This window comes from Xenopus laevis, chromosome 9_10S, assembly GCF_017654675.1.
Source record: "Xenopus laevis strain J_2021 chromosome 9_10S, Xenopus_laevis_v10.1, whole genome shotgun sequence".
NCBI classification, from domain to species: domain Eukaryota; kingdom Metazoa; phylum Chordata; class Amphibia; order Anura; family Pipidae; genus Xenopus; species Xenopus laevis.
Window position 1 is genome coordinate 16,542,629 of NC_054388.1, and position 12,912 is coordinate 16,555,540.

Here is a 12,912-nt window from a genome sequence, read left to right on the forward strand (position 1 = left end):
AGGCAATGTCCAGCGGGGGCCACCAAACTGCTATGTCTGCCATTGTCCTAAAGCAGGGGTTCCCAACCTTTTTTTACTTGTGAGCCACATTCAAGTGTAAAATAATGTTCGGAGCAACATAAACATACAAACAGTTCCTGGGGCTTCCAAATAAGGGTTGTGATTAGGTATTGGTAGCTCCTATGTGGACTTAAAGCCAACAGAAGGCTGTGTGTGGCAGTACACATGATTTTTATGCAATTAATGCTTATTTTTAAGCCTGGAGGCCACTGGGAGCAACATCCAAGGGGTCAGAGAGCAACATGTTGCTCACGAGCCACTGGTTGGGGATCACTGGCATAAATGGTATGTGAACCATCAGTACTGCTGGCTCCGACTTGAAATAACATTGAAGCCATGTGTGAAGAACTTATGTGAAATAATGTATGACAGACGAGTCATGGCTGGAGGAAAGTGAACATCAGTGCACTAGTCAGAACCAGCAGTGCAGGAACAGACAGACATACGCTGCTTTGAATATCAGATAGATATAGCTGTCAAATCAATGGAAATCACAAATATGTTGGGGAGTTGCTTAAAATAAGATGTGTCATTGGGTAGCACTGTATTTGTTGGGGGTCCAGGTTCAGTTTTGCTTGAGGTATTCAGATGTATGGCAGTAGAGAAGCAGCAAGTAAATCTGGAGTCTGCAGACGTGGGGGGGCCGATTCTGACCCCTGGTTTGGTGGGTATCAGAACTAAACCCCACGCTTACATTTAGGGAATAGCACTTATTAACAAGACAAGGAGGTACACACTCCCTACCCTACATCCCCTTGGCATGACTTTAAGATAGGGCTCCCCAATTTTTTTTAACCTCTGAACCACAATTAATTGTAAAAAATGTTGGGGAGCAACGCAAGCATGAAAAACGTTGCAGGGGGTACCATAAGAGGGCTGTGATTGTATACTGGTAGCTCCAATAAAGCATAACAGGAGGCTCTGTTTGGCAGTATAATTAATATAATAATATACTAATAATATAATAATAGTTTTTATGCAACCAAACCTTGCCTCCAAGCCAGGAATTAAAAAATAAGCATCTGCTTTGAGGCCACTGGGAGCAACATCCAAGGGTTTGGTGAGCAACATGTTGGTGATCACTGCTCTAAGCTGTGCAGGAATTAATTGGCAATTGTGCCACTACTGGAAGGGCTAAGATAGTCATAAGCAACCTGTAGCAGGTGTAAAATACATACATAAATAAATACAAAGGATTTGCAGTCTGTTACAAATTGCTTTGGTGGATGCTTGGGACAGTCATTATACTCTGGTCAGGAATGGGTTCAATGTGAACAATCTGAAGATGAGCCCCAGCTGTGAAGTGGGTAGAGGGTGGGGCTACAAATCCTTTATTAGGGAGGGGGTTCCACAGATAATAGGATTTATGTGAACTTGGGAGTGGGTTATACATCTAAGTACGTAAAAAGGTTCTGCTGGGGAACGTGATTGTGATTGCTATTTACCTGCCCACAGGTTAGTACTGCCACTGCACACTTGTATATGGGAGTACAAACCACTTTTCTTTGTAGGCTGCCTAGTAGGTTAAGGGCCCTCTGTTTGTGGGTTCATGTACAAGTGGGATTAGGGTGTGTGTATATACTGTTTAAGAGAATATGGCAGTTTGTCTTTGTCTTGGGTGTAGGGTGAAGGTCTCCCCATTCTGTCTGCAGAGAGGTGTGAGGGTGACTTACAGCCAGGCCTGGACTGGCAAATGCCAGAGGGGCTGCTGTAGGATGCCATAAGTAGTCACTGTTTAGTGGACTGGTGGTGGGCTGTTTGGGCCTCTGTGTACTTAAAATGCCAGGGCCTATTTCAAATGCCAGTCCAGATCTGGCTACAGCCCGTTATTGGTGTTAGGGGAGGCTTGAAGTTCCTATATTATCCATCCCCATATTGTGTCCTGGCTTTGTCTTCTAATTGGTAGTTGGTTTTTAAACTATCCAATAAGGCTCTCAATATAAATGTTTAAGAACACATATATTTTTTTTTGGCTTTTTTTTTCTCTAAATTAACAATTGTGGCTGATTATCTATAAGCTATAGAAACACTCAAATATAAATATATATATATATATATATATATATATATATATAGTACAAACACCTGCACTCTGTCCTCTTTTTTTCTCCAAGCCGGGTGCTCGGTCAAAGTCTTTATATATGCATAGAATGGACCAGCACACCGTTTTCTTCAATCAAACGTGTTTATTCAATACACACTGTGCATCCAACGTTTCGGCCCGCATCCGGGCCTTTATCAAGGATTATCCTTGATAAAGGCCCGGATGCGGGCCGAAACGTTGGATGCACAGTGTGTATTGAATAAACACGTTTGATTGAAGAAAATGGTGTGCTGGTCCATTCTATGCATATATATATATATATATATATATATATATATATATATATATATATATATATATATATATATATATATATATATATATATATATATATATATATATATATATATATATATATACACACAAACATAATTTTTTTTTTTTGTGCAGCTTGAATACCACGAAAAATTGCTTCTGGTTAATTGTTTTTATCTGGTGCTCAATGAGCTTGTTAGATTTGGTTAGAATGCTATTCTGAGACAACTTGCAAATTGTCTTCATTTTTTTTTTTAAAGCTTGGAATTTCAGCAGCTATTGGGTTGCTGAGGTCTACATTTCCCTAGCAACAGACAGTGGTGTTTAATAGACTGACAAATGCTCCTGAATAAATAAGGAACAATGAAAAAGGTATCCTCACAGCGCATTCATTTGTTTTTTTTTTGGCATGTTGATGACCCCCCCCCCCACTTGAAAGTTAGAATGAGCCAAAAATGTAAAAAAAATAATAATTTAAAGACCTGTTGAAAAGTTGCTAAGAATCAGGGCATTCTATAATATCCTAAGTGAACTGCTGCTTTAAAATGATCTATGGTATATTTAAAGTGATCATACAGCCACATGAGCTTTGCTGTTGCTGCCCCAACAGCCCCTTGATCAAAGTTATGTTACTGTGCATTGGTAAAAGTTCTGTTTGCTTCAGAAAGATGACTATAGTTTATATAAAAAAGCTGCTGTGTAGCCATGGGGGCAGCCATTCAATCTGGAAAAGGAGAAAAGGCTCAGGATACTTAAAGGAAAACTATACCCCCCCCAAACAATGTAGGTCTCTATAAAAAGATATTGCATAAAACAGCTCATATGTAAAATCCTGCTTCATGTAAATAAACCATTTTCATAATAATACACTTTTCTAGTAGTATGTGCCATTGGGTAATCACAAATAGAAAATTGCCATTTTAAAAAATAAGGGCCGCCCCCTGGGATTGTAGGATTCACTGTACTCACAAACATACCAACAAACCATACATGTTAGGTCACATGAGCCAATTAACAGACAGAGTTGTGTCTTGCTTCTTCACTTCTTCCTGTTACAGTTAGAGTTGTAGTATTTCTGGTCAGGTGATCTCTGAGGCAGCACAGAGACCATCACGAAATGGTGGCTCAAGGCAAGAGATGTAAAAGGGCAATATTTACTTAAATATATATTCCAGTTTGGTAAGATTCTTTAATATGCTACTTAATATGTTATGAACTGTTGCTTAAGTGTTCATTTTGGGGGTATAGTTTTCCTTTAAATGGATGCAATGCAAAAACTCCTAACTTGTTTATATAATGGCCATACCTGGTCCCCCTACTTTTAAAGCAGTACCAGGGTTTCCTGGTTGGCGATTTTCCAGCCACATTGGGCTACTAAAGCCCAGGCGGGTTTTGAAAGTACAAACTAGCCAAGGTACGGATTTAGGCTACTTTTTGGGCTGGTTTGTACCAGCCAAAGATTTTTTTTTTCTTGCCCTAATGCAGTGATCCCCAACCAGTAGCTCGCGAGCAACATGTTGCTCACCAACCCCTTGGATGTTGCTCCCAGTTGCCTCAAAGCAGGTGCTTATTTTTGAATTCACGGCGTGGAGGCAAGTTTTGGTTGAAAACAGGTGTTCTGCCAAATAGAGCCTTCTGTAGACTACCAGTCCATGAAGGGGCTACCAAACAGCCAACAACAGCCCTTAATTGACATCCCCATGGAATTTTTCATGCTTGTTTGCTCTCCAACTCTTTTTTACATTCATGTGGCTCACAAGTAAAAAAAAGTTGGGGACCGCTGCCCTAATGTGTCAAGTCTGCGTGTCCCAACGTTGAGTAATGTAGTTTTTGTTTAACAATTTGCCAAGTTTAATGTAAGACTAAAATACCCAGCAGGCAATGGGACTGACTTGTGTAGAAGTCCAAAGTTACCAGATTTTGGGTTTTGTACCCCATTCTCCCATCACTCTTAAGCATTCACACATTTTCAGGTGACTTTCCTCCATTTCAGACAATTTTGGGGCAAGAATGTGTTGGCCACCAAAATGTCTAGAGGTTGACTTGTCTTACCACTGTTTATTGAAATTGTATATATGTATTAGGGCCTTATGGGCAAGAATGAACCACCCATTTAATGAGAATTTGCAAAACAGTGAAAATTGAAAAACACTGATTTTTTTTTTTTTTTTTTTCACTGCACATGTACTATTTTTGGGCTACCTTTGAAGTGACTCATTGGCTGGCTTTGAAAATAAGACCTGGCAACCATGCGCAGTGCCCATGGGTGTTGCGCTGGGAGCCGGGTGAGTGGGTGTTTCTGCTGCCAGTGACCCTGTGCTTATTATTACTGCCCCAGGTACCGCTTTGTCAGCCCGCTGTCTGTTCCAGAAATCGCACGGTCGGGAGAATGAGTCGCTGGTCCGTATCCCAAGGCTGCGGGAACAGCCACAAAGCGCTCACAATGGCTGGACATGGGGAGCAGCTGTTCCGCGGATGGGGGATGGTACGCCCCAGTATGAGGAGCGAGGCAGAGAGGCTGCGGAGTTTTAGCGCTTGGCCCCGCACTTGCCCCCAGCCCTCCCCTGTGGAAATGGCCCGATCAGGCTTCTATTACCTGGGACCCGGGGACAGAGTTCAGTGTTTCTCCTGTGGGGGGGTCCTGAGAAGTTGGGAGCCGGGAGACCGGCCGGACACCGAGCACCGCAAGTTCTTTCCATCATGCACTTTCCTCCAGCAGCAGCAACGGGACCCCGGGGCCACAGATTCACAAATATTGGGGCAGCATTCTGGGGAAGAACCGGACCGCACCTGGGAGTCGGTGTACCCCGAGATGGCGGAGGAACGGGACCGGCTGGACTCATTCCGAAACTGGCCCATGTATGCCCACGGGAACCCCGAGCACCTGGCTGGGTCAGGCTTCTTCTACACCGGTGAGTGTCAGCTCTTGGGACACACTTGTGTACAAGGCAGGGTAGGGTCCGGCCACACTGGGCGTTTTGGGAAGTATTTGGTTGCGATTAGTTTTCCGAAGTTGCCTCCCAAGATAAAATAAAATTACTCATCAATTAGGACCTCGCACCCCTGGGCCCCCTGCATCCTGGGTCTGCTTCCTCTGTAGTTTGGAACTTGCTATCCGAAAAGCCGTTATCCAGAAACCACTAAAAGTCTTAATTATATATGATGCTTAACCAGACTTACAAAATGATACTAAAGGTACAACTAAAGTAGCAATACATATACTTGGCTTCAAAACTCCGTCATTGTGGAAACTTCGGGCGACTTCGGGAAACGAATCGCCGCATGCGATTAGCGCCGGCGTTTTTTCATTTTAGCCAGTATAGAGTGAGAGAAGGCGTTTGGGGAGATTGGTCGCCGCAAAAACAAGACGATTAGTCGTCAGGTGACCAAAACGCCCAGTGTGGACTTACCCTAAAGCCTAAATGTGAGCTCTTAGGGCAGTGACACACCAGGAGATTAATTCCATGTGTCGTTCCAGTCTCCCAAAATCGCTACAAGAGGAAACCTCAAGCGATTTTGGGAGACTGGAGCGACACATGAGTTTTACCACCAGCGATTCACATTATTCCTATGGGAAAGCTTTTTACTGGAGAGTGCAGATTAGTTGCCCAGAGAAGCAGCGGTTTATCGCTAGCGATTAATCTCCTGGTGTCTCCCTACCCTTAGGGTTAGTCCACAGGAGGAGATTCGGGGAGACTTAGTCCGTAATCACCTCTTCTTCTGGGCGACAACCTCCCCGAACTGCAGTCGCGTGTCTTCCCATCCACTATAAAGAAAAGTCATCTGCACTAAAGCACACGTGGTGCTGCGTTTCCCAAAGTTGCCTCATGAGGAAACTTCGGGCGACTTCGGAAAACGAAGCACTGCGTGTGCTTTAGCACAGGCGACTTTTCATTATAGCAGAATTGTTGCCCAGAACAAGAGGCGATTAGTCCCTTAGATTGTCGCCCAGAAGAGGCAATTGGTCGCCAGGCGACTGAATCTCCTTGTGTGGACTAACCCTAAGGGTTAATTGTGATCTGATTACAGAGTTGGTGGCTATAGAAACAGCAGACAGTGGCATTTATATAGACAAGGGTTAAATGGTCTGGTAGGAAACCTGTTTGTTACTAGTTATGAGCTTTTGGGGATTGGACTGACTGTGCTGCTGTAGCCCTGGTGTCTTGTTCCTTCATCCTATGAACTTTTTCAGCTTCTATTGCCCCCAGAATCCCCCCCCCCCCCAGGCTCACATGGGCCAGTCAGCTGAGTGAAGCAGGTTCTGGCTCCTGCCTGGGATACAATGCAGGGGAGTCACTAGCAATGGGGAAGGGAATTGGCCAACTGTTAGCCCCTGGCTACTTCTAGAGGGGATATAACTGTACTGTAGAAGTATGGATCTCTAACCTTTGGGCCCAGTGTTAAAGGAGAACTAAAGCTTAACTAAAGAAGTAGCTAGAAATGTTGTACATTGTTTTCTGCTTCTGTACCAGCACAAGGCAACCACAGCCCTTTAGCAGTAAAGATCTGTGTCTACAAAGATGCCCCAGTAGCTCCCCATCTTCTTTTCTGCTGATTCACTGCACATGCTCTGTGCTGCTGTCACTTACTGAGCTTAGGGACCCTCTCCCAATATACAGTACACCTAGAATAGAAATGTCACAATATAAGGCTGATTGATAATTAAGAGATAATTACTACATGACCGCACAGAAACCAGTACAATTAGCATCAGAATTTAATAATCAGCCCTGTAGCATTGTCTTATATTACAGACCAACCTTATTTTCTGCTGGATAATGTGTGACGACCCCTAAGCTCAGCTTCTCAACAGCTGCTCAGAGCCCACTGAGCATGTGAGTGTCACAGACACTTTCCAAGATGGTGACCCCCTGTGACAAGTTTGAACTCCTGGATCATTGCTGCTATCGACAAGCTGAAACTTTAGGCTGGTGCAATAAATTCACTATATAATTTATTTTAAGCCACATTCATTTTTAGGGTTTAGTTCTCCTTTTTAAGAGAAGCTAAATCTCATTTGAGCGCAGAATTAATACACATCGGGCATTTGGCAAAAAAAGAGACTGGCCCCCTTCAGAAAGCTGGACTCTCTGTGGCATTATCTTGGGGCCCCTACAGGGCCATACCATGTACCTGCCCAGTGGTGTAACTAGATAATACTGGGGCCCCCCAGCAGATTATTTTTCAGGCCTCCAGGTTGACCAGTCTTAAGCTGGCCATAGACGCAAAGATCTGATCGTACGAATCGAGGATTCGTACAATTTTCGGAACCTGTGTGGAGAGTCCCGTCATTTTTCGTCCGGCGGAGATCGGTCGTTTGGTCGATCGGACAGGTTAGAAAATTTCTGTCGGCTGCCGATAATATCTCTGTGTGTATTGCCGATCATACGATTTTCAGTGGGAGACTGTCACTAGCTCTGGTTGGACATAGATATCGTCCGATTGCTGTCAGGGGCGGAACATTGCTGATCTGTTCTTTTACTAATCTGAATGGTAAGACTTTGATCTGAATGGTTAGTGGCGGGTCTGGAGATGGGAATGTCCGATCGTACGATGATTCGTATGATCGGATCTTTGCATCTATGGCCAGCTTTACCAATATTTATTTAAATTGTATATGGATTAGGACCTTGTGGGGCCCCTATACCTCCTGGTCCCCTCCTCTATAGTTACGCACCTACCAGTCAGACTACAAAGCCTAAAAATGGAGGTCCCTAGAGACTTTGAGGTTTATGCTCTACATCAGGAGTCCCCAACCACCAGGCCGCTGCCTGGTTCTGGGTCGTGGCCCGGCGGTTGGGGACCCCTGATGTAGAGCATAAACCTCAAAGTCTCTAGGGACACTCCTGCACTGGGCCGCCCAGCCCACAAAAACGAGCCATGCCGAATTGGTACGCCGGCGCACCCAAATTGGACACAGCCCCCACCCATGACCCCACCCCCTGTCCTTGCAAAAAAAGTTGAATTAATGACATGGCAGCTTGATCCAGGAGTCTCCAACTGCCGGGCTGCGGCCCAGAACCGGGCCGCCGACACTCCTGCACTGGCCCGCCTAGCCCACAAAAGTGAGGTCGCCGGCGTGTCTAAACTTGCTGGTAAATTTAATAATTTACCAAGATATAATAGAATTGCTCATTACTTATCATTAATTTCCTGGCCCCCTGCAACCTCAGGGTCTGCTTCCTCTGTAGTTAGCCCCTGGCAGAGGTAGAAGGTTATTGTGTCCTAACTGATCCGCATGTAATATTGACGGGTACATATGGGGGCTACTCTTAAGCGCACTTACTCGCTACTCTTACTTGCACCATGATTACATGATGCATTTTACTCCTCCTACAGGGCACAGAGACAATGTCAAGTGTTTTCACTGTGATGGGGGTCTACGAAACTGGGAACAAGGTGACGAACCCTGGACAGAACATGCAAAATGGTTTCCAATGTAAGTCAGTAAATCTGATTGCCTGATGAGCAGCGACTTGGGAGACTTGTAACCAGTCTGCTCTTTTTCCCTACAGGTGCGACTTTCTGCTTCACGTCAAGGGTGAGGCCTTTATTCGCAGGGTTCAGGAGTCTCTCTTTAGAAGCCCAGAGTCCTCGGTGAGTTGTACCCCACATGGGGAAATAGGGGAGGCCTTGAATTGCTGGGGGTGGGGTGGGGCTGATGTCCAGTGTCTGTCTTGGACCACCCCTGAATCCAATTTTATAGGCCACAGTTACCAGTATCTCCTTTGTTTTACGCTTGGGATCAGGGTTTTCTAACCCCCCAAATATCTCTTTCCAGCCTGACTCTCTGGGGTCCTATATCTATGACAGGAGTCCTGCCTCTTCCCCAGGTGAGTAAGGCCACCACCCATTTGAATTCCTGTGGGCACCATTTATTTCTGCTTTTCTCCTGCACTGAGGTGATGTCACATGCTAGGGTGCTAAGAGTTTTAAGAGTTTATAAGGGATTGTACACCTTTATGAGTTAACTTTAGTATAATGTAGAGCGTGATCTTTTGAGACAATCTGCAATATAAAAAAGACCAATTGAAAAGTTGTTTAAATTGGCCATGGTATAACATACTAAAAAGGTGAACAACCCCTTTAACATCATGGGGTGGGGGCTTGGGGTTGTTGGGAATGCAAGTTCTTGGTGCTGGTACAGACTGAAGGCCTTGCCTTTTGGTTAATAGGGGCTTCTGGGGACTGATTTCATCTGACAGAGGGGACTTATCTGTACACTTTGGTGTTGGAAACTATTGCAACCCAGTGATGCTCTGGGGTATTTAACAAAGGGGCCTTGAACCCTGGTTGCTTTCAGGTTCCCCCGAAAGCTGGCGGTACCTCCAGTCCTCTGTGGCTCAGGATGCCCTGCAGATGGGCTTCAAGCAGAGCCTGGTGGCAAGTCTAATTCAGAGCAAGTTCCTGTTGACCGGGTCTTCTTACAGCTCCGTGTCTGATTTGGTCACAGACCTGCTAGTGGCAGAAGAGGAGACACACAGCACAGGTATAGCAACAGGGCTGCCACAAATGAGTTTGGCAAACAGATCAACCAGGCTAGTCACCAATCTGAGCCTTGCTTTCAGCTGTTCTGCACTGGACAGATAACAGCTGATTGGGTCTGACAGAGGTAATATGAGCGTTGGGCCTGTTACATAGTTAATTTGGGTTGCAGAAGACCAAGGTCCATATACCTTTGCAGTTAATTCCAAACCTCTTCCCAGTTTGCTGCTCAATTCCAATTTAACCAAATCTCTGCAAAAGTGGTAGCATCCTGCATGAACCTTTTTGCAGGTCAGGTCACTAATAATTTAAATAGACCAAAACTAGTCCCATTTAGAAAATATATTTAATATATCCTTCAGCCAGTTCTCTATCCAAGTACAAATCTGTACTCCAGGCAGTAGCTCCAGGTACTTCAAATGTTTTAGCAAAGGCTAAAATCAAATCCTCTGTCATCCCAGAGTCAAGGTTCCTGCTCGCACATCTAATAGACAAATTAGTTTGCCCCATAAAACCATGCAGGCACAAAATTTTAATGTCCAGTATCTTATCCTTTATTACCCATTCCAAAAGCTTTCCTACCACTTACGTCAGACTAATAGGGCTAAAGTTCCCAGGCTGAAAACGGGATGCCTTTGGCACCACATTAGCAATTCGCCAGTCTATCTGCACTAGTCCAGACGTCAATGAATCCTGAATGATTAAAGGGGAAGGAAACCTCCTCGGCGCTAACCCCCACCCCCCCTCCCGTGTATTGCCCGCCTCCCTCCTCCCCCCTGGCCTACCCCTCCCGCTGGGCAAATGCCCCTAACTTGTTACTTACCCTTCTGCGCAGGTCCAGTCCAGGGAGTTCACATGCGACATCTTCTTCCACGCGATCTTCTTCCTCCTTTGACCGGCGTTTTGGCGCATGCGCAGTAGGAGCATTTCGCCGGTACGGATCTACTGCGCATGCGCCAAAAGTCGCGCGCATGCACAGTAGATCGTACCGGCGAAATGATCCTACTGCGCATGCGCCGGTCAAAGCGGGAAGAAGATCGCGTGGAAGATGTCGCCTGTGAACTCCCTGGACTGGACCTGCGCAGAAGGGTAAGTAACAAGTTAGGGGCATTTGCCCAGCGGGAGGGGTAGGCCAGGGGGGAGGAGGGAGGGGGGGGCAATACACGGGAGGGGGGTGGGGGGTTAGCGCCGAGGAGGTTTCCTTCCCCTTTAAGCAAAAAAGTTTGTCGGATGGAGCTAAGTTTGATTAGAACCCTGGCATTAATACAATTTGGCACTGAACCTTTGTTTAACTATACATGTTTAAAGTGATACTAACACATTCCTATAAAAAATAGTAACATTATTATTTTTATAGGAATGTGTCGGTATCACTTTCTCGTTTGAATTTCCTCCTGATTGACCCAACTATCAATACTTATTATTAAAACTGGGTCGATTTAAAAATGAATCCTTATTAAGCTGGTGCATCAGTTATGTAGACTGAATAAAAATAAGTTTGGAATTTCAGCTTTTTCTCTGCTCTCATCAACAAAATGGGCCCCATCTGATAAGGGTCCACCTTTTTTTCCTATTTTTTTTTCCTATATACATATCTGTGCTGATCCAGTGAGCGGGCAGAAGTAACAATACTCTGTATTAGTAAATCTCACTTATTCCCTGCCATGTAGCTCAGCAGTCTTGCATTACTGCCCCCTAGTGACCCATTTCAAGTACTGCTGTGGTTTCTCCTCCAGAGTCAGTGAGTGTCTCAAGGGCTCCAACTCGGATGGAAAGGTCTGAACCACCCAAGGAGTCAGGTGAGGGGACTTGCACAAAGCATCTTGGGGCAAGGGGGGGGGGTGGTATGATTAGGGTCAGACTGGCAGGACACCAGTAAAAAAAAAAAAATACCCAGTGAGCCCCTGCTCTTTTGGGCCCAGACTCTGTCCCTGCAACTCCCTTTTGTTACCTCCCTCCCTGGTCGGTGCTCACTGGAAAGAGGTGCAGAGACTGAGGACTTTGCAGATGGGGGGGCCTGGGGGATGGTGTGGGTATAGGTCTAAATAAGCGAGTTGTGTTTAGTAAGGCAAGATGTGTGTGTGTGTGCAGTGTTGGACTGGTCCACAGGGATACCAGGAAAACTCCCGGTGGGCCCAGGTGTCAGCTGGCCCTTGTGCTCCTAAACGTTTGGCCTATTTCATGGCCATTCTCTATCTATGAGAACAAAGAGGCTAAATAGATGGAATAATAGGTTATAGTATTTATAACTAAAGAGATTAGGACAATAGAGGTTGAGTGAGGAGAGGAAGAATAGTACTGAGAGTGGGCCCCTGGTGTCCCAGTCTGACACTGGGGGGGGGGGGGTTATTGTGGTGTGTGTGTAGAGTAAAATTACTTTTTACCTTGTGACTCTTACTCTCTCGGCAGCGCCCCCACTCAGCACAGAGGAGCAGTTGCGGCGCCTGAAGGAAGAGCGAATGTGCAAAGTGTGCATGGATAAAGATGTTTCCATGCTATTTGTGCCCTGTGGGCATCTAGTGGTCTGTACAGAGTGTGCCCCCAACCTCAGGCACTGTCCAATCTGCCGGGCTGCAATCAGGGGCAGTGTTAGAGCCTTCATGTCCTGATGCTACAAGCAGGTGAGTGGAGTCATGTGAGATGCAGTGCTTGGATGCATTATCAACCCTCAAATTTCTTTCTCTTCCCACACAGGAGAGGCTTCACCAAGTGCCTTTTTACCCTCCTCTTTGCACAGATCAGACTGACCTTTGCCTGTGTTGGTCATCCCTTCCCTAACCAGGGGCTCATTTCTGCCAAGTTTTCTTTTTGCGCTGAGAATATTTATCCAGTTATTTAAAAATTAATTTATTATAATAAAGGTGAATGTGTTGCTGTGTAATATTGTGCAATAAAGTATATTCTTTTCTACTCCTTCCTGCTGTTATTAGACTGTGTCCACTAGAGGGGGTTGTCGGCTTTAAAGTTTTCTGCAGATGCTGTAAACAGACCTGGGTCAATGGATTAGG

The 12,912-nt window shown here is 45.3% G+C and overlaps 1 protein-coding gene across 1 annotated transcript; it reads left to right on the forward strand.

The window, feature by feature from the left end:
• Positions 1–1,430: 1,430 nt before the first annotated feature.
• Positions 1,431–12,817, forward strand: birc7.S (baculoviral IAP repeat containing 7 S homeolog; the record flags this gene model as incomplete). The annotated part of the gene is given in 9 exon segments (NM_001088821.1): positions 1,431–1,515; positions 4,758–5,331; positions 8,759–8,858; positions 8,935–9,016; positions 9,201–9,252; positions 9,723–9,908; positions 11,641–11,703; positions 12,314–12,525; positions 12,599–12,817. Coding segments are annotated over 7 exon segments (1,206 nt in total). The 3' UTR covers positions 12,514–12,525; positions 12,599–12,817.
• Between the last annotated feature and the right edge of the window lie 95 nt (positions 12,818–12,912).